General features: G+C 36.6%; 2 protein-coding genes across 6 annotated transcripts; both read left to right on the top strand.

Moving 5' to 3' along the window:
- The first annotated feature begins 285 nt into the window (after window positions 1–285).
- LOC130727476 (uncharacterized) lies at window positions 286–11,773 on the top strand. 5 transcript variants are annotated; one of them, XM_057578620.1, is made up of 14 exons: window positions 286–735; window positions 1,171–1,238; window positions 1,489–1,565; window positions 2,265–2,377; window positions 2,457–2,587; window positions 2,742–2,915; window positions 4,255–4,519; window positions 4,656–4,738; window positions 4,873–4,900; window positions 7,058–7,127; window positions 7,800–7,885; window positions 9,906–10,076; window positions 10,767–10,854; window positions 11,172–11,773. In XM_057578620.1, the coding sequence occupies exons 1-14, from the start codon at window positions 465–467 to the stop codon at window positions 11,500–11,502; spliced, it is 1,956 nt and encodes a 651-aa protein (XP_057434603.1). In that variant the 5' UTR covers window positions 286–464; the 3' UTR covers window positions 11,503–11,773. The 5 variants fall into 5 exon arrangements, with proteins under 5 accessions (XP_057434603.1, XP_057434602.1, XP_057434604.1 ...); XM_057578619.1 differs by having other exon boundaries at window positions 287–735; window positions 2,265–2,380; XM_057578621.1 differs by having other exon boundaries at window positions 287–735; window positions 1,498–1,565; window positions 2,265–2,380.
- Window positions 11,774–13,232: 1,459 nt separating this feature from the next.
- LOC130727478 (COP9 signalosome complex subunit 5b-like) lies at window positions 13,233–17,633 on the top strand. Its single transcript, XM_057578625.1, has 6 exons — window positions 13,233–13,771; window positions 13,996–14,277; window positions 14,361–14,508; window positions 14,692–14,774; window positions 17,113–17,190; window positions 17,358–17,633. Exons 1-6 carry the CDS (start codon window positions 13,379–13,381, stop codon window positions 17,448–17,450), a joined length of 1,077 nt encoding a protein of 358 aa, XP_057434608.1. The 5' UTR covers window positions 13,233–13,378; the 3' UTR covers window positions 17,451–17,633.
- Window positions 17,634–24,604: the final 6,971 nt, after the last annotated feature.

Genomic DNA, 24,604 nt, shown 5'->3' on the forward strand with positions numbered 1-24,604 from the left:
ATCTTAAGCATCATGATGTTAATTTTTTTTATACATTAAAAAGATAAATTACATTTTTAGGATTGATTTCTGGACATCCCTCAGACTCTCACCCACCTCATTTGTCTCTTTTTTTTTAAGAACAACTCATTTGTCCCTAACTCTTAACACTTAATTTATACTATCATGTTAAATTAAAACATAAAATTATTATTTTTTCCAACAAAAAATAAAATATATTAAGTATATTAAAAAAAGTGAGCAAAAAGAAAAAACGCAATAAACTGAATATAACTGCTACGACAAATTTAATCAAACTGCGCTTGAGTTTCTGGGAAGAGAGGTTTCAACTTCCAAAGAACTTCAGAGAAGGGAAGTTTCAGAGGAGCAGAACTGAAACAATAACGGGAAGCAAAACCACGCTCTTGAACCCTGAATTCCCGAGCGTGTCTCTATATTCTTCGCTTCAACATCATCGACAATCCATGGCTTCCATTTCCGGATCTCAATCGGGCGGCAAAATGGTCCGACCCCGACGAACCGCCAGGACCGGAACCCCCTACGCCCGCCCCGCCGCCGCTCCGGCTCAGCCTCGGAGCCCTAACTGGCTTTCCCGTCTCGTCATCTCTCCCACTCGTTTCATTGCTTCCGGCGCCGGAAAGATTTTATCCACTGTTTTGGATCTCGAATCTTCCCCTGATTCTTCTTCCTCCGCTACTTCTTCTCCCTCTTCTTCTTCCACTGATTCCACTTCTGGTAATGCCTCTACTGTAATTCAATTGTTACATATACAGTCCTCTCACAATCTCTACTTGCTGTGTGCTAGGGTTTCTCTGCTTTTTGTTCTTTTGCTCTTCAAATTATGGTTTTTCCCCTCTTCAATTTTGAGTATGTGAAGTTGAACTGACTTTAGTTGCTTGTAGTTGATGTTAGTCTAGGTAGATCTAAAATCTAGGTAGACCTACCTTGTTATTATGGCATTTTTAGAGGGCTTAATTGGATTTGACAAAAGACAAATTTCACTAATTTATTATTTTCTTTTAAATTTTGAATATTTACATGCTAGTGCTACTGTTATGCTTACTGTTTTCATTATTAATTAATTATTATTTTTTTGAAAAATATGCATGTCTTTGGTCTTGGACCATGCTACCCCTTTCTAAAATACTTGCTTGCTATCCAATTTTGCAGAGGAAGTTGGTCCTCTGGATGATGAAAATGATAACACTTTTGAAGGTGATGATGATGCATTGAACAAGGTAAGTATCCCCTCCAAAAATGAAGGTTTATGAATTTGAAACTTTTAAGTTTTCAATTTTTCATGTTTAGGAATGTATTGGTTTGTAATTGTACTGTAGATTATGTTTCCATTCAGCTATAGAGGTAGTTTTTATCGATGGTTTCTTGTCTTTGTGAACCACTTGGTTCCATCTAAGAGTGTTGCACATTTGATATTGGTATCTATGATAAATGGGTGGGATATCAGAACTGATTAGTTTCTCTGTGAAGGGGCTGCAGCCGTTAGATGGGAATGAGAAAAGCAAGCACGTGATTGAGCAGCTGCTTATGCAGGAGTCCTTCTCAAGGTACTGAGGACTTTATATTCATTCTAAATTTAACATGTGGATTTTTTCATTTGTTGTCTAAGCTTTTTTCACCCTTTCGTTTGCACATAATAAAATGTTGAAAGTTTACTTGATCTAATGCAAACATCAATACTAACCTGCACTTTTTATAAAAAGACAACATTCTGGTTTTAGGGTGTCTATTATTCTTTGCATTGTTGAATTTAAATTTAGCAGCCCTCTTAGCCTCTAAGGTAATTCCATTACGTATACTAGTGTGAAGAGGATTGGTTGTTCTAGTTGTCTGATGTACCTGCTATCTAGATTCTAGAACCCTAGATGCTTGTGATCAATCATAGTAGAATTTTTGCCATTGGCTAATTTGTAAATTTGTAGCAAACCTTGATAGCTTCTGTTGACTTCATAATTTTCCTCCAACCATGTACTACTTAGCCAATTTAAATTGCCAAATACTGGGAGCTTTCAATAAATAACCATTAACCCAAGCCAGGCAAGGAAATGATCATGTAAATTGTATTATGCCGCATATATCATGGTCTATTCTAAATGTGCAAACCTTGAGCAATATTGATGTGTGAACTATGAAGGGAGCACAACTGCATTTATTATGTGGTTCACAATGTGTAAACTTTTGGACGCTAAAATAGTTTCCTCTAGTTGTGCCAAATAAGATTATTAAGGAGTTCAATATTTGATCAGGGAAGAAGGTGATCGGTTGATTAAAATAATAAGATCAAGAGTTGTGGATTCTCCTACAGTCAATGGTGATGTGGATAAGAGGACAAGTGATATGGCCATCAGGACTCTTGCAAGTGGTACTTTCTACATTCAAAACTTAATTTATCTCCTTACTTTGATCTGACATGGATGTTTAATATTTCCTGGATACAGCCTCACCTGATCTTAGTAGTGCGGCTGTTATGGAGGCAAAGAAATGGCTGCAGCAAAAGAAGTCAGGAATAGATTCAAATTCAGATTTAGGTCATGGAAGTCGTAGTTTGAATTTGGTCTCATCACCACAAGTTAGTGACTGTTTCTTAGTTTTTGGAGAAACATGTCATAATATTTTCTTATGCTATATCCTTCCTCATTTTCTCCTTCTTCATATGACATGTATCCTGCTAATATGATTTCATATTCATTGTTTATTTTTACCTATACGTGGATGATATGCAGGCTCCGAATGGTGAAGGATCTCCTGTGGATGTGGCTAAGTTATACATGCGCGCACGCCCTCCGTGGGCTTCTCCCTCCGTAGACCATAACAAGCCTCCAACACTGTCTGGAATTCAACTCTTTAAAGAAGAAACACCCCATCTATTCAGTGGCAACTCTACGTCATCCTCCAAGGTGCCATATGATGTTTTATTGACCTTTATGTCATTGACTTCTTTAGTGAACATTTATTTAGATGATTGGGCCCTACATTTTGAACAGACATTGCTGTCATGAGGTATAGTCAAACTTGAAAATTTATTTCTACTGAATTTCATGAAGTTAAAATCTTAAATCCTAAGAGATAGCATAAAGGACAACTTAATATAAAGTACCGTAGATAGAAAATAACTGTAGAAAGGGTCTACTTTCTTTTCAGGATAGTTGCACATCATTCTGTGCTGGTGGTTTTAAAAAATATGATGACTGAATTTGGAAAAGCTAATCATGTATGAGGGGATATCATGTAAATAAATTGAATTGAAAGGGTAATGTTTAGGGTTTAATCTCACGAGTTATTTTACATTATGGCCCCACTAAGTTTGCTAGGTATGGGAGGGGATAGATTTTATGTGCCCCATCACTCCTGCCAGTCATAATCTCTCCTTTCCTATGTCCATCCTCCAATTTTGATGGGATAGCAATGTTAAGTGTTATGGTTTTATCTCCCTGCCCATCGTTGGTGTTCCTTCCTAACAGTTGCAACTTGGGTATAGTTAGTTTGCTGCATTAAAGTTATGAAGTTGATTCCTCAAAGCTCTAGATGTTTCTGAGAAAAGGTAGTGAATGGTATGAGTATGCATCTTGTAGATTTCTGTTTTTCACTCTTAGAATTTTTTGTTTCAAGGGGGAGGTGAAAGTCCGTAGGTTTAGGTAGTGGAAATCTGGGAATAGTTCTGTGAACAGTAAGGTAAAGGGATGGGAAGGGGTCTGATCAGAGGGTTGAATGGTTGATAGGAGCTAAAAAAATATCACGTTTTAGCATAAAATATCTAAAGTGGGCTAGATAGTGATGGCTGAAATGAATTAAGATGACCTAAAATTAAGGAAGCCTGTGAGTTAAAGATATGGGACTATTACCTTACCTTGTTATGATTTCTATTACTAAACATCAGAAAGATGGTTTTGCAAGCTACTAAATGAGCTCGTAAAAGTGTATTGAGAAATTTCGAGAAGTATTATTTTAAAATTCACATGCTTCAATTTAGAAAACAACCTCAGTGGGAAGATTTGTTTTGGAAAAATCTATAATGGTACCTGATAAAAGCCAGAGTACATAAGTTTTCCTCTTTGACAGTTAGATACTTTAGTTATTTTCTTATATTGCTTCAAGTTCAAGGTATATTATGTAATATCCCTTTGTGGAATTTCTCATGATCTGGAATATTACTTGTCATTTGTCAATCAAGTTACATGAATTACTCCTGCCACTCAAGATATGGATTGTTTCATTTGTGCTGATACTGGAATGCAGTTGAAAAGGGGTTCTCCTGCTACCGGGTCGTGGAGTATCCAGGATGAAATACGAAGAGTAAGATCCAGGGCTACAGAGGAGATGCTTAGGACACCCTCCTCCAAAATTGATTGGTCTACATTTTCTATGGAGCATAAGAATGATGTGAACTCTTCAGCGATTGAAAACCTAGGAACTAGTTTGGGAGAGAACGCCCATAATTTTACAAATTTAGTAGATGCATCTGCAAGCTTGGCCACTGGACTAGGTTCTCAGGCCCCTTCAGGTATGATTCTACTGCTGCAGGAAGCCTGTTCGTTTATTCTGGTAATCAGTGGTTTTGATGGTAAACCTATTTATTCCTTAAAATATATATAACCACTTGGATGATTCACACAGTTAACTTCTTTTGTGCTGTTTAGATTTGCAGAATAAAATGGATGGGCTCCAACCCAAATATGTGCAGGCTGATCATCCAGCCAATTTCAATTCTGAACAGAATCAGGTCCTTATCTGTAGTGGAGTTTATAACAGGCATATGTTTAGGGTCCCCTCCCCTCAACTTGTAATACATTCAGGATTATTAAGGATCAACCTATTTTGTGACTAACATGGTTCTTTTTTCTTCCTTTTACTAAGGTCTCTGTAGCTGTTGAGCAAACCAAAGGTAACACTACTGCTAGTTCACACTTCATTAATTCATTGCAATTGCAATGAAATCCTCTCCAGGGGGGAAAAGGAAAGAAAGATCTATTAGGCCATATATTGTTGTCTTCAAGTATGACAGTGTTTGTTTGTCAAATATTTTTGAAACATAATTATTTTTAATTACTGATGCTTCACTTTCTAAATACAAGAGACAAATAATTGGGCAATTTGACATATACATTGTTCACCATTATTTCAGAGCTGAGAAGTATGATTTAACTACTTATGATACAACCAGAATCTCAGAGAGGGAGAAGAGAGGGAATAGGGACAGAGAAGAGAGAACAAAGGGATAGAAGGGGTTTCATTATCTCAACAATATTCAACATATCCCAATTACAAGGTCAATCCCTATTTATATGCGTAACATATCCCTCCCCTTAAAATTTTCCTTGTCCTCAAGGAAACTCATCAAAATCCAATCCACAAAATGAAACAAGAGTACAAGAATCTAAGCAACAATATGGAATGAAGCACCCCTAAAAAAAAAATGAAAATACAACTCAAACCCAACAGGAAATTGAAAGGAAACAAACAAAACAAAATAAAAATGGAAACGGGCTCCAAAACCAGATCAAGACAGGTGCAAGGCCCAGCTTCTTCCCAATTCTAGCGGTTTGGGCCTGGCCCGCTCGGGTGGGAGAGGGGTCCAGCCCCCTTCCTTCGCTCTGCGATGAAACACATACCCACGTCCCTTCCCTCTTGTTCTCTGTATCAGGTCCCTCCGCCACCATGTCCCATCCCACGCAGAAGTCCGGCGGCTTCGCCGGTGGTCTCCTCGCCATCACCATCTTGCAAGGGTCGCCGGTCAAGAAGCAAAGGTCCTCACCGCAAAGCAAGAAATCTGGTGGCTGCCGTGGAGGTCTTCTTCCTCTACCAGACGCAAACTCCTCAACCTGAGACAAAACAACATCGCCGAGCCCAACATCGTCCCCGTACTGAGGCGAATCGTCGCCGAGGAGCCTTGAATTACTCAACTGGAACCATTCGCTGACCCCTAGATCATCAATTTGCAAAAGATCGATCAAAACACAGAGGACCAGTCGCCAAGAATCTGCGACCAAGAAGCACAGGTCGCCGCTGCAAAAGAACGAATCTGGAGGCTTCCGTGGAGGCCTTCTTGCTCCGTCAATCGCTGAATCACCACCACAATCACCAAGAACACCGCCGTAATGGGACCAACCGCCGCCCTTGAACCCTAAATCGTCGACTTGGGGAAGAATGACATCAATTTGGGGAAGAACGACGTCGATTTGGAGAAGAACAGTGTCTATTACTGGAAGAACGGTGGATTCGTTCAAGATCCCCCTCGCCGTTGATGACCCGATCTGCGGCTTCTCCTTCACTCTCTTTCTGTGCTCAGTGGCTACCGCTTCCCGTTCCACCGAATCCGGCGGCTTCGCCGGTGGCCGGTTAGCCATTGAAGAGACACTTCGCAGCTTCTTGACGAAGATGAGCGTTCCTGTGTTCATGGGAACGACCATTGACGACCCAATATGTGGCTTCTGGAAGATGAAGATTCCATCCTTCTCTTCCTTCACCGTCATTGCTCGCTTGACCTCCGCGGTGGCTTCTCTTTCAGCCTCCACTGCGAGTTTTTCTTCTGCCAAAGCAATCGCCGCCGCCGCTTTCGCCTCGTACCTCACCGCTTGCTCCGCCAGGTATCGCTCATGTGCAGCGTCACGCTCCACCCAGAACCTGCGTCGTTCCTCACACTCCCGGGTCCAGGATTCACACATGCTTTCAAATTTTTCCCACCAAGCTTCCATTTTCTTTTCTTTTCTCTGGTTCAGGTGCACCGGATCGGTGCTCTGATACCAATGATACAACCAGAATCTCAGAGAGGGAGAAGAGAGGGAATAGGGACAGAGAAGAGAGAACAAAGGGATAGAAGGGGTTTCATTATCTCAACAATATTCAACATATCCCAATTACAAGGTCAATCCCTATTTATATGCGTAACAACTTACAAGTATAAATCCACTGTTCTTTTGATGTGATCTAACTAGCACACAACATGCTTGTTCATGACTTCATAGTTCATACACATGAGATTTATTCCTCTCATCTTCCTGTAGAAATTTCACTTTGCTTATGAAAAAATGATACCATATAGGTACTCAAGAGGACTGCAGAGAAGTAACTACTTCAGGACTAAGAGATGGGTCCTCAGATGATTTGCATAGGTTAGAGTATTTCTATCATTTTGATATGGTTTTTCAAGTTGATTTTTATCATATTAGGTGCTTTACCATTATGATATGACTTTATTCTCCCTTCTGTCCCCAACTGTTTCTGTTTCTTTTTTCTTGTTTTGATTGATGGAGTAAATATACAGTGCATTTAAGGTCCTTTATCCTTATAGTTTAACCCTTTAATTACTTTTTTGACATTTTCTTTTGGCTGATAAAATGGATTTTTTACTTCCCTACATCACAAAAGCACAAAAGTTTCGTTGTCGTTTTACTTTGTTTGAAACTGAGCACGTTCCATGACAAGGTCTCAAAGCTCCCCATATTTGATTATTATCATGGCACTTCTCTTGGGTGACAAACAGAAAAAAATTGCGACTGTAGACACAATGATGTGCAAGACTTGACAATAACAGTTAATAATTATGTTTTGAATTTGTTGAGATATATTCAGATGTCAGATATGTTCTGTTATGAGCTTAATTAGTTTTTTAAGCTTGTTACAAATAAATCTTTTGGAAAAATAATAATAAGGGGCTTGGCGAATTATCTGTCTATGATTACCATGAGTCATGTGTGCAGAGGTCTGGTCAGGTTTTTGTGGGAAATCTGGCCCTGTCTGTTTATAAAATTTGTCTTCTAATTTTAGCCATTTTAATGTATCAGGGATAGCGGTCTGCTTAAAGTCAATGGCATCAGTGACACAAATGGATCTAATCATCAACTACACTCTGTTGAAGAAACCGGAGAAGGTAGGGATTTTTAGTCCTTTTGCTGCCTTTTGATCTGAAAATGCATAGCATTGATGTTATGTTGTATTTGTTATTTTTTGTACTCATTTTTGTTAATAATGCTATTGTTTGGTGGGCATTATAGACCACTGCACTATGCTAAGTGTTTAGTTTGTAATCTTGTTACTGGTGGTATCTTCTTATAGCGTTAGCATCTCATAATGAAACTGAAACTAAATGAAAATCAGACTGCCATGTGGCATTTGCGTTTGGTCTGATTGCGCATTGAGTAAAAAGAATCCCTAAACTCCAATGCACTTTGTCACCGTCTGACTATTGGAGGCCTTTTTCATCGCCCTCTGCTTTTGGATTTGCTGGTTGAGGGTCATTGTCCTGCATTCAGGTGGAAATAATGCCACTCATTGTTTTGTGGCAATGTGCAATGCATGCAAGACAACTTTTTTAATTCTATGATTTGAGAATTTATGATTTATGTTTGGTCTGTCAAGAAACCGTTAAAATTTTGTCGGCTTCCTTGTTTGGAAGGTCCCACGTGCCTTTCTGCAGAGTTTTCTTTCCTTGATTATACTACTTGGAGTTTAGTGGGTACTGGAATTATTAGATATAGTTTTTCTTTTGTGCTTTTCTGCTGAGAGGTGCTTCTGAGTTCTTTGAAATCAAGTCCTAGATTGTTCTGACCGCTTAACTGTCGATCCCTCTTTTTTTTCTCATTTATTAGTGTTGAGAAGTCCCACATTTACTAGAGATATGGCCAAGATAGCCCTTATATATGAAAAGGAAATCCTCACCTCTTTAACTAGCTTTTGGGGTAGAGTTAGGCCTCCCAAAAGGCCAAAACCCAACACCTCGATACACTTGCAGATGGATCTAAAGTACAAGTTACTGCCATTTGTCAAGCCTCACCTCTTCCTTACAACCATTGATGATTGAATTATGTTCTTTTAGTTAATAGTTTCCCTTTTAATCTTATTTCAATAAGCAAACTAACTAGCTCACTAGCCCGCACTTCCAACATTTTTTATATGCGACCAAAATATAGGAAAGACGATTGGAGCTGGATTTGAATCAGACAGACTCTACTACCTTCGGCCAACCACTTCCACCATATGTACTGCCATCGAGTACCCTAGTCTGCTTCATTATCGTCTCTCGCCTGGGTCATCCAAGTTCGAAAAGATTGAAGAAAATGATACGTCACAGTTAGCCTTTATAGTGAGTCATGTCAACTCGGGATTCGGGAAGCATGTCAGAGCTTCCTTTTCTAGTAGTAATTATAGTCGAGCTTTGTCTCCTTTTTATATTGATTACTGCGATGTTTGGGGTCCTAGTCGTGTCTCTACAGTCTTAGGAGATACGCATTATGTCACTTTTCTTGATGATTTTTCAAGGTGCACTCTTTTTAATGGAAGATTGTTTTGTGGTATTCTGTATCTTCCAAAAAATTTGTTCTGAATAAAAGCTCAGTTTTGAAAAACAGTCCACATTTTGAGAAGTGGCAATGCTAAAGAATATTTTTATGATTGTTTTAAATCATTCATTATCACCCATGACATTATACCAATCTAGCTGTCCTCATACACCACAAGAAATGAAGTAACTGAAAGAAACATAGGCATATTGTTGACACTGCTCGTACTCCTATTAATGCTAATGCTCCTCGAAAATTTTTTGGGGGATGTTGTTCTCACTGCAGGATATTTAATAAATAGAATGTCGTCCTTTGTTTTAGGTAGTCAAATTCTCCATTCCTTTTTGCTAAGATCCTATCTGTTGTTTCTCCGTGCGATAAGTATTCTGCTCATGCTACCAAATGTGTTTTTCTGGGATACTCTCGTGTTCAAAAAGATAATCGATGCTACTAACCATCAATTCTACATGTCAGTAGAGGTTATTTCCTCTGAATATACACCAGACTTTGCTGCTTCAAATACTTCTTTAGTTGCCTCTGAAATCTTTCCTTAGGCATTACATGTTCCTGTTTCTCCAATTGACTTTGTTATGCCTATTGCTCCTACTCCAGCTCATTACCATCAGAAAGATCCTGACTTGCACCGTTTTGGCAGCGCCACTTATAAGCGGCGACCACGTTCCACTACTTCTGCTACTGAGTCAAATGATTCAGCTCCCGCCTCAATTACCTCTCCCACTCTGGATCCACCTTTAGTTGACTTACCTATTTCCCTCCGTAAAGGTAACCGCATCGTTAGCCCTCTTCCTATTTATAATTTTCTCTCATATCATCATGTGTCTCCTACCTACTATGTCTTTGTCTCTGCTTTTTCTTCAATTATAATTCCTAAAACAATACATGATAAGTGTTATCATGTACAAGATAAGATTAGCTTTGTAGATAATGTTTGAGATAGACTACGAAACCTATTGTTGAGATAGATTATGACTGTTATTTGTGTATTGTACTTCCAAGTCATGTGTTATCGACATCAAACTATTCAAATTATTCAAATACATTAAGTTTCTAGTAATATATTATGCAGTTCCTTTTGGATGTGTTTTATGTGGATACAGGTAGTTATCTACGACTACAGGATTTTGTTGTGTAGGTAGATTTATGGTGTTCCCCATTTTGGTTTATGATAAATTTCTTCCTCTTTGTGCCTCTCTAGTTTATTAAATATTATTTTTCATATTAGGGATTTGGTTCATCTAGAGTGAGGGAACGGAATTTAGATGATAGAGTGGAAGAATAATGTTAACTGAAATGATGGTAGAATGCATGCACGTGTATATTAAACCATTAAGTTAATAAAATCTCACAATTGGTTTTCTAATCAACAATTATAATTATGTAATTTATCATCTAAATTCACTTTAGAGGGGACAAGTCCTTCATCTTAGATGCTGATTCTTCCTCTGGATGCAGCTTTAAATTCTAGATTACAAGATGGAAACTGCTTAGCATTCAAAGAGAAGGTTGAAGCAGAAGATGCTGTGGCTAATGGGTTTTCCAGGTAAATTTATGGTTCACTGGCATTTTTGTTGAATGTTCTCCGTATGGGGGACCCTTTTTTTAATGACCTGCCTTTTACTTTCAACTAATCTGTGGAGTCTAAGAATTGTGAATGTTTATTTTTACCTTCATCAAAGTTCTTGTCAATACTCATCACGACCAAACCATAATTCTCTGTTGGTAGCCTTACTTCCTCAATTGCCAAATTTGGAATGAGTAAATTTTATTTGACTTGATACATGGTGATGGGAAAATAAATTTTCTTTCCCACCCTACTATCAAAGCAGTAAATTAGTTAAGCCATTTTCTTGTTTTTAGTTTCCACGCAGGACAGGTTATTGAAGAGAACACAAAAACATTGGATAACAAACCCAGTGCAGTTGATGCAAGTCAAGAGAGGACAACTGAGGGAGTTCTTGAGCAAGAGGATTGTAAGCAATCTATGGAGATGCCTGGTGTGGTTGTAAACGACCCTGTTGCTGTAAAAGATGACAGTACTGCCACTGGGTCACAGTCACAGAACAGTTCCAGTGTACAGAATGAGGTTCAACAGAAAGGTTCTCAGGCAACACCAACTAGTATTGCTAACCGGAAAGGTAAAAGAATTACTAGATCCACCAGAAAGGACCGAAGCAGGGGTGTCAAATGATGCCGGTTGTATTTTGTATCTTAAATTGTAAGTTACTGTTAGCCTTAAATTAGGGATTCTGCTGCAGGCCATTTGTTGAGGTTAATAATGTTTGTGAATGAGTCTACGTCAACTTAGGTAGTAGTTTTCTTTGATGTTCTTTCTTTGTTTTTGTTTAAAGATTACATTAAATTCACGCCACGGAAATCAGGGTTGGGAAATTGAATGTATTATTTGTAAAATTGCATTTTTTTTTCTGTTTAACTAACTGATATGGATTTGCTCGTTCAAACTTGTGCAACCTGAATGGTAAAACTGGCCCTTGAAGGCTCCTATGGGCAGTTTGAACATGCACGTACACCTTGACAACCAACAAAAGGTCAAGTAATTAGTCCTAATATTTTGTGAGGATATTTCAATCAAATGAGTTTCTATTTTAAAATTTTATGAAAAATTGCATACTTGATATATGTAATTATGACTTGTAATCCAACGGTTAGATGTTATAAGTATATTTCAAATAAAATTATTTAATGAAGTAAGTTATGCAAGAGTTATTTCTGGAAAAATGTTGACAAAAAAAAGGACCACAATGATTGTATCATGTGATGAGTAGCACACGAGTAGTGATTTGTGCTGTTTTAAAGTTATAAACCTTAAATCTGTCAATATAATTTTTTTTTCTTTTACACTGAAAGAACTAAACCGCTTTGCACCCTAAAAGTAATGTGTGGTGGATATCTATGTTCCATGTGAGGATAAATAAATGACAACTATCTACAATGCAACGATGTTACATGGTATGGTATGTAAAATTGTTACAATGTTGATTCTGAAAAATGTAAATGTAAAATAACGAGCAAAACTATTTTCCTAATGGTGTGGTGCAGTGGTGGAGAGAAGAAAATTGTGAGAGAAGCTGAGAATAAGGAATATAAGAAGAAGGAAATTAACAAGAAAAAAGAGTAGATTCTAAAGTTTTTTAGTATAGAATAAGTAAAAGAAAATGAGAAGATAAATAAAGCAATATGTTATACTAAAAAATAAAAATACATATTCGCCCAAATTGCATAAACAATAAAAGAAAAGGAGTTGGGTTGAGGCTTATGTCATATTCCAACTTGCACCATGCTAATTAGCATGTAATTTGGATTGATTTTCTAAATTCACGAAATCACGCAATTTGATCGGAATTAAAGAATGAGTTCAATGGATATGCACTGACAGTGTAAAATAGTTTTACACAGACATCCAATTGAATTCCGCCAAATCAGAAAAATATCTTATTCTTTTAATTAAAATTAAAGTCAAATGTAATTATCTCTCATATATGGCATGCTTTGATTGGATGACTGTGTAAAACTATTTTACACTGTCAGTGCATATCCATTAAACTCTTAAAGAATAGACTAGTTTTACATTTGCTGCTGAGGTTAAAGACAATCCTTCTCATTATACAAGTATAGGCAATATTATTTTGTTATTGTGCAATTCGAATTGTTCGATTAAAATTCATCTACTCAAATTTTAAATTTACATTATGTAAATGCATTGAATCATTGAGCCTGCTTAACCCAACCAACTATTGCTGCAAATTTGAACCAAAAAGTTAAGTGTAACAATGAAAAATAGATGTCAAAAAAAAAAAAAACAATGAAAAACAAGTGGAAAATTGCCCCTTTAATGAGAACACTAACAAATCAGGTTTCTCAAAAAAATTATATATATAGAAAAAATCTTTTCAATATGAAATTAATTTCACTTTTCCATTCCTCTTCTTGAACCCTCACTCTCACTCTCTATTGATCATTCATATTCTTCCACCTTCGTACTCCTCAGTCTCTGGGGAACAGAAAAAGAAAGCAAACCGCACCAGAGAGCTTCAGAAGAATCATCAATGGAGGTTTCATCATCGTCATCATCTGCAATCGCACAACAAACATGGGAGCTCGAGAACAACATAATCCCGATGGACACTCCTTCAGACGATTCCATCTTCTACTACGACGAAGCTGGCCAGAACGAGTTCCAGCGTGAGAAGCCATGGGCAAACGACCCTCACTACTTCAAGCGCGTCAAGATCTCCGCACTCGCGCTTCTCAAGATGGTTGTTCACGCGCGCTCCGGCGGCACCATCGAAGTCATGGGCCTCATGCAAGGAAAAACCGACGCCGATTCGATCATCGTCATGGATGCTTTCGCTTTGCCCGTTGAAGGCACTGAAACCCGTGTCAATGCCCAAGCTGATGCGTATGAATACATGGTTGATTATTCTCAGACCAATAAGCAGGTTCGTTAAACCCTAACCCTAACCCTAATTTTAATCCCATTTTGATTTTGGCCCTAATTGTTACCTGATTAGGTGAATTAGGTTTACAAATCAATCGGATTTTTAAACTGGTTCCTTAAACCCTAACCCTAACCCTAACCTAAATCCCATTTTAGTTTTTGCTCTAATTGTTACTTGATTAGGTGAATTAGGTTTTAAAATCTGATTTTGTGATGTGTTTTCAGGCTGGGAGGTTAGAAAACGTTGTGGGGTGGTACCATTCTCATCCGGGTTACGGTTGTTGGCTTTCGGGTATCGATGTTTCTACGCAGATGCTGAATCAGCAGTTTCAGGAGCCTTTTCTTGCTGTTGTGATTGATCCTACTAGGACTGTTTCTGCTGGGAAGGTTGAGATTGGGGCTTTCAGGACTTACCCTGAAGGTTATAAGCCTCCAGATGAGCCTATTTCTGAGTATCAGACCATTCCTTTGAATAAAATTGAAGACTTTGGTGTCCATTGTAAACAGGTTATTCTTCTCTCTTTGCCTTTTAATCTAACCCCCATTTTCCCCTATTTTTTTGTTTAAGCTTCATTTGTGTGGTTTTGCAGTATTATTCCTTGGATATCACTTACTTCAAGTCCTCCCTTGATTCACACCTGTTGGATTTGCTGTGGAACAAATATTGGGTGAATACACTGTCATCTTCTCCTCTGTTGGGTAATGGAGATTACGTTGCTGGACAAATCTCGGATTTAGGTACGTACTCCCCTTCAGTGGCTTCCTTTTACTGCAATGATAGATATGCTTTTGAATTTGGTTGTGCAGTTTGTTGTGAACATGAAAGTAGACTAGCATGGTTTCATATTTATCTTATAAATAGTCCTATCGATGGTATATTTTAAAACTATGAGTAACACAATTGGATAATTCCTATTGCAGCTGAAAAGTTAGAGCAAGCAGAGAATCAGTTGGCGCACTCACGCTTTGGGTCACTGATAGCACCCACACCTAGAAAGAAAGAAGTGAGTAACTCTTGCTCTGAAAATAATTTCTGCCCTTTTTATTTAAGGGTTTCATTGTGTTTGTTTGAAATCAAGGGCAGCAATAACTTTTCGATGATCAAAACCTTACTGTGTGAAGTTACGTAAATAGATATACATCTATTGAAAACTTGAGCTTATTTCTTAAAGTCAGCCGTGAATATCCCTGATCAGTATACCACATTGTGCTCTCGTGTTTGTGATTTGCACCTCTTATTTTGCTGTTTTGTGTTATGTTATGGGAGTGTGAATAAAGAAGCTTTATTGCATCACACTACCTCAAGATTTTGTAACACATTTTCCAATGTACACCAACTGTAATAGTCAACTCTTGAACTGTCAAATGGAAAAAAATATATAAAGCCCAGAGGAGTGTTTGCCCCCGGTGATATTGTTTAACATGTGTTGCCCTGCATGATGGATATTTATACTTGGGAATTTCTGGCCAGCAAAGGTCCAGGGTCAAGGACATATCTCCCTTTAAATAACTTATGTTCACAATGGAGAGAGAATATCTAGAAACTGTTGGAATGAAACTTAGAGCCAAATACTTGATGAATTAACAAGAATCACTGCATAGAGTAATTAATAGCTTTATGTATTCCAAATTGAACATTTTCTTCCAACCTCCTGAATATATTGATTGCCCTTCTGATTGATATGTATTCTTGAATATTATCTTTGGGGGGTTCATTGTAGTTAATTGAGTTTTTTTAGTTGTACTAAGAAAAAAGAGCATAATTATATGTGATAGGAATTAAAATCTATGAACTTTGACTTGGTGTTCTGTGCACCTGAATTGCTTAACTTTATTCATCTATACTTAACTGGCATAGCTTTCCTAACTCAGATACCAATAATTTATAACATCCAGAGTCATGTTAATATGTTGGATTTGCCACGGAGGAACATTAGACAAGTGAAGAATTATAATCATTAATCAGAAAATTAACTTTTGAGATTTTAACAAGTTCATTGTTTATTATATTTGTGGGTGTGTTTTATCACAATTTTAACTATCAAATCAATGGTTATCCCTGCACTTCACTTTCTAATAGTCAGATTCATTTATTTTTTGGAAAATGGATTTAGAAGTGATGTACATATAACTAGTTGCTGTCATGAGTGCCCGGACTAGATGTTGGACATTGGCCAATTTAGGTGTTAAAGTTGTTTGTGACTGTCATTCATCAATGAATCGATCCTAAAAGATTAGGACCTTAATGTTCGACGTGTATTGTTGGTTGAGCTTATTGGACTGCTACTGCTTCTGCAGTTTTTCTTTCTTTCTTCTTTTCTTTTTTTCTTTCTTTTCATTGTGTTTTTGTTTGCAAGAGAATTTTTCATAGTCAAACCCCCATTATACTGTTCATTTTAATATGGAAGCATCGCAATCTGTTTCAATTCTAATCTTCATCTATCCCTTTACATATGTCATTCTTCGCAAAATAAATTATCCTTGGCAATACTCTTTTTCTATTTGGCAGAGTCCTGATGATCAAATGTATGGATCATCGGAGATCAGATCACCCTGTTCTATTTCCATCCCCATTTTCTGTTTCTATTTCTTGTTTCCAGTTGTAATTAATTAATGTCTCCTTGTTTTCACTTTGTTTTGTTTCCTATACTAAACTTTGCAAACAGAAAACAAATTGAAAACAAGGTAGAACTTTTGGAGTTAAATCTGAAAATAGAATTGTTTTCTGATACCAACAAGCCCCAATTGTGCCTCCTACCTGATTTGTTTGCTGGAGACTTAATTTGTGATGGTTTAATTTTTAATATTGGTTCCCCATGGCATATTACTTACTTGGTCAGCTTTTCTATTACAAGATTTACAACCACCCTCTATTATTGTGCATACTGATGCATTTATCCCTGACCATTATATCATTTCATATTATTTTCTTTTGGAAAAGTTTCATCCAAAGAAAGATGCTGATGTGTATACTCGCATACCGCAAAGACGAAATAACAGAAATTTAAGTATGATTAGTTTATGGCTATGCTCATGTTTTTGTTTGGCTACATATCACTTCCACATTTTCCACAATGGACAAGGTATAAATAAGAGATGTTTCTTAATCTTGGGAAATCTCTTGCAATGTGCTTGAAGTTATGGTGAATCTTGGGAAATCTCTTGCAATTGCATACTAGATCCCTTTACCCACTTCCTATTCTGTCAATATCTTCTTTGTGAGCCATCACCCATGAATGAATACCACTCAATATTGATGCTAACATTCACTTCCCAGATCCCAATCCCCCTCAATTATCACTCCATTTGCATTCCTGATGGTGACATTTCAATGATTTGCAGGAAGAATCTCCACTTGCTAAGATTACTCGTGACAGTGCGAAAATAACTGTGGAGCAAGTGCATGGTCTAATGTCGCAGGTGACTGCAAACCCCCTTTCCCCTTTAATAGCATAAGAAGTTGGTTATGAGATTTATTATTCTGTTAGAAGTCTGTTACTCTAGTTGTTATTCCCTGGCTCTTTTTGGTATGAAAATTCATCAATAGACAACTGAAACATTATGGTGAATTTCTTGTTTGTATGTAGGTAATCAAGGATATTCTGTTCAACTCAGTTCACCAAGCAAACAAGTCTCGCACAGAAACAACTTCTGACCCTGAACCAATGATTGAAAGCTGATTCTAACATCTACCAGACCTGCATTTATATACACTTCATTTTAATGCCCTCATTTTAGATTTTGCGTTTTTTCCTTTTTGGCGTGTACATCCTTGTTTTATTTCCAAAAGGAACATGCGCGTCTTTCATCATTTGAATCGGGTTCTCTATAGTTAGTTAATGATGAAACTGTTGCAGTTATTATCTTGCCGTGCATTTTTTATATTTTACTCGTGATGAAACTATTTAAGTTAAAAAGAATTTTCTGTTATGGAAAGTTAAAGAAAAATCACTTCTCTATTACTCACTGTGAACAAAAAAATTGTGCCTTAACCGAGGGTGTCATTGTTTTATGTATTCGGATGCCTCAAAGGGCTACCAAATAGGCTTTAATCTGTCATTAGATTTCTGTAAAATTTGATACCAGTGAATGACAAATTCTTCAAACTTACATTTCTGTATAACTTTATAATGAATGGAAAATGTTGACCAGAGAGAAAAGGCTTACAAAATTTTCTTGAAAGCTTTTGCTTTTTGTTGCAATTCTGGGTTAATTTTCCCCACAGTTTATACAGTGGTTGTTTGATCAACATGAGTGATGCTAGCTAGTAACATTCGTATTTTGTCGAGCTAGCTTTTCTGGTGATATTTTTCCATACAAAAAAAGACTTGGAACTTAAAGAAACATTCCTCACTGAACGAATCACTCATTGCTATAATATGTTAAGAATTTAAGATGATAAAAGTCGATTTGATATTTTAAGAACCCAAAGCACTTGCTCAATGGCTATGGCTACCAAGTACCAGCACAAGATTACAAGCCTACAATACAAATAGGATAGCAAGTATGTGGTCACAAAAACGTTGAAAGAATAGATGGTGTACAAGATAAATGTATAACATTCTTTTTTTTAGGGAAAACATTCTTTGATATATTGTTTCTTCTTAAAATCCTCTGTTTTTCTAATAAACTTTAATGTTGATCCCACTCAACGATAGCGGAACAAGCAAGAAATGTGTCCTAATAAATCTTTTTAAAGACTATAAACATTTATGTCACTGAAATTTTTCAAAGGACATAAAACTAGTAACAACAAAATAACTGAAGAGAAATAGAGGTGAGGAAGAGGGCCGAGAAAAGAACCATACAAATGAGTATACTTATACTGATCGGTCACCATTTGATATAATAGTGGGGCATCAATGAAACTTGACTAAGAAAAAAACAACAGTGGAGAAATTGGACACGAATGTGTAGTATCATGCTATGTAATGTAAGAATGGATGGTTGATACAAAAACAAGAAAAACTGGATTGCTCTGAGGAAGGTACGTTCTAGACTAGTTCATTTGATAGGGAATGTTGCAAGTCATTTTCTGATGTACGGTAAATCGGATGACAATCAATTAGATACCCAATAGGAAAGGCCTCTATGAAAACGTACTCTTGGTCCATCATTCACCGGCCAACATGAGCAAAAGGTCAAGTAAAACAGGACACCCAAATCTACTTTATTGTTTAGTGGGATTTCAGGCTCTGCTGAGCTTTTGTCATTGTGGATGGTCATTAGAAATTATGATTCTCATGGCTCTCTTTCATAAAATTAGAGATAGAAGAAATAAAAGAAGCATTATGTATGATATAATTTTAAATTAATAGTTAGATGTTTAACGATTGTGTGAGTTCTGCTTTACTCGGCTAACTATTGGACGAGATAAATCTTGCTTTGGTCGATCGTTCTGGCCGACCAACACAACATTCACTTGATTGTGAGTCATTTGAGCCGTCCAGAACGATATTGGACCTGATGACCATTTGTGCCGGCTATAATAGTGTCTAAGCTTCTAAAGATAAACTAAACACACATTAATCATTTCTTGAGAAATTTGAATTATTGAGTTATGCACCACCATTGAAAAATGTTACACTTTATGCCTAAGAATTTCTCTTCACTATTTCTCTCTCCATGTCAAAGCAACATTCGTTTAATAAGATTCTCAAGTGATAACAAAAAGGGACGTCTTCACTCACAAGCAAGCAAAGCAAATGGACAATGGTCCTCCTCTTTATAGTGCTTGAGCTGTTCGTTTGTATTCATTAATTTCAACTCTCTAATCTAATACCACCTGTGACAACCTCACATGGGATGGGACTCTCTCTCTCTCTCTCTCTCAGCATCAGGGGCAACTTTCAGAATCCAACAACTGGTCTTGCAAAACAGATCATCAATTAAATGTTTGTTCACTTTGCCAAAATTTGTATTTTTCTCGTGCTAATCCTTCTTGTGACCACAACCCTTTCACGAACTTCATCATCTAAAATGTCTTTTGGGTTTTTGAGAGACACTTTTCTCGTGATAAATCAAACTTCCAGTGTCCAACTCAAATATATCATTATCCTATCACGACCTCAAGTAGCTAAAGCTAACCACAAAAACATTAGCAAAATGATGTGTACTACAGACTTCCTACAAAAAGTGAGAAACGAAGAGAAAAGAGAAAAATAATAAATGTGATATATGTGAGAAGAGAGATACAAAAAAAAAATGATGTCTCTGCACTAATATGTCTAAGTATCACTACCGCTGAAAACACTAAAATGATACTAATTAATGTCAGTGTCAGGGGAAAACAGAACAAGGTTCCCTGCATTTTTATTAAAGGAGATGCTGTAATTATTAATGCATGTAAATTTTCACTAAGCAAATGTTCACTAGTGTAATAATGTTTACATAAAAATTCCTCAGCCATGGCCTCATGGGTCAGCATCAAAGAGTCTTATAAGGGGAGAGAGACAAAAAAGAAAGAACGTTCACTCTAATACTAGTTTTGGAGGTCATATATACCAAGCCTTTAGATTACTTAAACTGATCCTTAAGAATTTTGGAGAGAACACAAACTATGTGGTGATCTTAGATGTCGTGGATTACTTTTCAAAGACCTTAAACAGAAACATTTATCTAAATCATTCATTGCCCTTAAGGGGAAGAGGTGGGGAATTTTCAGTATTCCCTCGGATACATTCATCCTAACCCATCCAACAGGGACTTTGCAAACCCAATCCATATCCTATGTCCTTGTGTAAGGCAAGGCTATTTTGAAGAATCTTAGCTCCACTTGTTACTCATCACTTGACAAATAAACACTAATTTTTGGTTAGTGTGCCTGAAAAATGGGAGAAGGAGAAGTACTATTATCCCATATTCAACTTTTGGCAGCAATAATAATTATTCTAATGGCATCTCTTATCTCTGCCTTCCTTTCCGGAACCTTTTTTCTATTCAACTTTATACTCTGTGCGTGTCCATTGCCTACTTGTTTTGGTAGGTCAAAAAGATAGAGCCTAAGGAACTTTGTGGGGGTAATGTTAGGATGCAATAACCAAGGATCACTTTTTTGTAGAATGTGAACAGTATTAGGAGCAATTACAACATTGTTATATATTGAATTAAAAATGTTGATATATGCCATTTTGATCAATTCAATGTCAACCACTGCTTGGTTGAGATGAGCACTTTTTTCTATCTTCACAGAGAGGCCACATCTTTTGTTTTCTTTCCTTTTGAAGCATAAATGCTTATTTGAGGCATATATAGAAGAGTGCAACAGTAAAATTAAGTCCACATGAAATGAAAGCTTCATATTGACTTTTCTGATCAACTTTTATTCACCAAAAAATTTAAGACATATCCCAGCTAAAGAAACACAAATTATGGTAAATATCTATTACTCTTTGTTTTATTTCCTCATTGTCACAAAAAAAAATATCTATTACTCAAAATAAAAAGGAGGATTAGGCTCAAAACAGTGTTAACTACTTGAGCTATGAAAAAAATTTCTTTATGCAGGAAAGTGGCAAAACGGGCCAACCCGCCTTGCTAACAACTCGCCTAAAAAGGGGGGCTTGTCGGGTTGACCTGCCATCAGAATATGAGTTGAACGTTATAACCTGGATCGTCGGGGTATTGGGTTGACCAAACAGCCTAAGTATGACTGGCCCAAGGAAATCTCGAGGCAAGTCGTCCACCCAGGTCAAAGCAAGGTCACGATGCCAATGCTTCTTGACTCCTAGCTTTGGAAGGTTGTGGACCATTAGAGATTATTTGGTCGACCAGGCTGCAAACATTTCGCCAAAGTACATGCTAGCTGATCAAGCACACATAGATTTGAGTCACCCCTATGTTAAGAAGAAGGTCCAGGCTCACCCCCCGGGTCTCATTAACTAGGCTTCCTTATTTCCCTTTCCCCCATATAATCGCAATTATGTGATAATACCCTCCATATTAATGTAATCGTTTGATTCTCTCCACCAAATAAACTGTAATTTAGGGAGATCTCGATTATATAAGGGGTTCCTCCATAACCAATAAAGAATGTTAATTCCACTGGAAGAATCCTAGAGCACACATGTTCCACTTACCCGCTTATGTCCTAGGGGTTTTAATTCCATGAACATAACCCGTCCAATTTTGAGATCAGTTGGTGGGCTGACTCCATATAAAAAAAAGGTATTAACTGTGAGTTAATCCCCTTAAAAAAATAAGATGAGTTGGAGGGTTGACCCATCAAATAAAGAGTAGATTGACGGGTTAGCCCACCTAAAATGTCTCAAAATACGGAAAGAAACTAAAATATATTTAAAACTATGCATCCATGTTTATTTCCTATAAGAAATATACATAAATGTATACACACACCACAAGCACACGCATGCTTTCATGTTGTTGTCATGTTTTGTTCTGATTTAAAGTTGATATGAAATGTCACAATCAATTTGCTGCTCATATTCTAGGGCCAATGAAGTAAGGAAGCAAATTGATGATTACAGACCGGCCTTCTTCATATGTATGTGTATATTTTCTTGAAGAAATTGAATAGAAGAAGAAAAGCATAACGGAAGAGTTGTCTTATTTGCTTCCATAACACAAGAAGAATCAAAGTGGGGGAAAAATCAGTTTGGATTGTACAAATGGTGAAGCCAACTAAGAATATTCATTACCATTGGTTTTTTTTAATTACTATGCATTATTATAATTTGTGACCTTCCTTAGATGAACTAGTGCCCGTGGGCATATAAAGCTCAAAATGAGGAAAGAAGAATCATAAGAAGCTGTTATATTCCATTTTTATTGATCCAAAATTGGAAGAGTTCTTTTGAACATTGAACTTTGCAGCTTCCGTTTGCTAAGGATAATCTCAGTGAGAAGAAACGCCAACGTTTTTTAAGGTGTCTTCATTCTTCAGCATATTGCAGAATCAATGTCTTTTGAGTTGTCTTCACTGTTCATCAATGCTGCAATCTTTTTATTAATTAGGTGTTTCATAGTTGGAAAATATGACGCGTACTGAGGTTGGCTCAATTTATGCGTAGAAGTTTAGAATTCGATTTTCAAGATGGTAACTTATCTTTGACTATATAGGCAAATTGGTCCCTCCAAGATTTTGGTGTTGATCATTCATTAGTCTCTCGAAAAAGAAAATAGGACCTTATGTCTTTTGAATGTGTTGATCAGTCATTAGTCTCTCGAAAAAGAAAATAGGACCTTATGTCTTTTGAATGTGTTGATCACATCAATTTCTTCGTTAATTTTGGTCAACTAATATATTTTGTCATGACACGTTAATTATCCATGTGGTCTTAACTGCCCATACAGTTGTTGACGGCCAAATCAGTATCCTACGTGGCGCTCATGTAGGAATCTAAAACAATTCTAACCCCAACCTACAAGATATAAGGCAAAGCTCAAACCTTTGAGCTAAGCACCCGATTACTAATAATTTTGTGCACAACATAATAACACATTGCTAGAGATATTACTAAGCTTGCATGATACCTATCAACGTTAGACTCTAAAGCAATAAGCAGTGACTCTAAGTCATATTCTAATTAGTATTGTGATAATGCCAATTTTAATGATGAACTAGGGTCATTTTTTTATTCTTTGAGGGTCTCTGTCGACTCAGTGGCTAACCTGCTAGGAAGGTAGTACTTACCACATTGAGTTATTATGCAACTTGAGATGGATCAAGACATTCATCGTATGAATCAAGGGTGTCTTGGTCTATTCAAAATGCATCGCAACACAATGCTAGAGATAATGCATAATGGATATGCATTATACACAGTCGGCCAACCACCATTCTTTGATGGTGAGGAGTACAAGCTACGATTTACAAGAATGATTACTTATCTTGAAGCATAGGATATTAAGGAGGCATTAGATGATGTTGCTAAACTACCTATAAATTCTATGGTGCCTCAGCTGAATAATCACAAAGAGAAGAAGACATATAAGGTTAAGGATATAAATTGTTTTATTTTTTTGTGTTGAGTAAAAATTTATATTTACACGAATTATCCTTTACTCAGTTTTTTAAGAACACTCATTATATTCTTCATGAAATTTTCTCAAAGCACTTCAAATGACTTCAGTAAAAGACTAAGGAAAGATTTGAATCTAATTTCCAAATTGCTCATGGAATTATATTTGCTTATAAAAAATCAGAGTAAGCACATGGCTGATCCTTACAAAATCATTGATAGTGCTTTCCTTCCACTCAAATAAACTTAAATAAACAGAGTGTTAAACTTAAAAGAACATAGTGATAAGGTGGAGGGAATGAAAATTTCAAAAATATGGATTAAAGGTCTTGTGCCAATCACTTTGGGCCTTAAGTTTCTATCAACATAAAAATTTGATAAAAGAAAACGTACCTGTTGTGAAAGTGAGGATGCACTTTACATGTTAAAAGTACAACTATAATCATTGATTAGAAGATGACTGTTTAAGTTATGATGAAAATATATTCAAATACATTAGAAAAATCAAGAAATTGTTAAAATTTCAATAGTTACAGCTTTATATTTTATTTTTAAAGTGTATTGCTCTGTTTAAAGTTAAATAAAAAACATTACGTACGTGGTTAACAAGCATCTTTAGACCTTTGCTACAAAATAATGTAAAAGGTAAATATGTTATATAAAACCTTTAAAAATATTTGATATTTTCTTACAAAATTATGAAAGAGATTATGGATCGAAGTAACCCTTTGATTTATGTAGTGACTCTACCTATATAGTCAAAAATATGTAGTGATTGTAGTCAATAGAGAGTTTAGAATTTAACACATTAAACTTATCATGAATTGAAGTTACATGATTTTGTCACGCTAAGA

Source organism: Lotus japonicus, chromosome 1, assembly GCF_012489685.1.
Source record: "Lotus japonicus ecotype B-129 chromosome 1, LjGifu_v1.2".
NCBI lineage: Eukaryota > Viridiplantae > Streptophyta > Magnoliopsida > Fabales > Fabaceae > Lotus > Lotus japonicus.

Bases quoted from the DNA above. Each gene is read 5' to 3' on its own strand.
- LOC130727476 (XM_057578619.1), top strand. From the start codon at position 465: ATGGCTTCCATTTCCGGATCTCAATCGGGCGGCAAAATGGTCCGACCC. The intron at 4,901-7,057 runs GTAACACTACTG...GATACCATATAG, and splicing joins AGCTGTTGAGCAAACCAAAG to GTACTCAAGAGGACTGCAGA. The intron at 7,128-7,799 runs GTTAGAGTATTT...TTAATGTATCAG, and splicing joins TCCTCAGATGATTTGCATAG to GGATAGCGGTCTGCTTAAAG.
- LOC130727478 (XM_057578625.1), top strand. From the start codon at position 13,379: ATGGAGGTTTCATCATCGTCATCATCTGCAATCGCACAACAAACATGG. The intron at 13,772-13,995 runs GTTCGTTAAACC...ATGTGTTTTCAG, and splicing joins ATTCTCAGACCAATAAGCAG to GCTGGGAGGTTAGAAAACGT. The intron at 14,278-14,360 runs GTTATTCTTCTC...GTGGTTTTGCAG, and splicing joins TTGGTGTCCATTGTAAACAG to TATTATTCCTTGGATATCAC.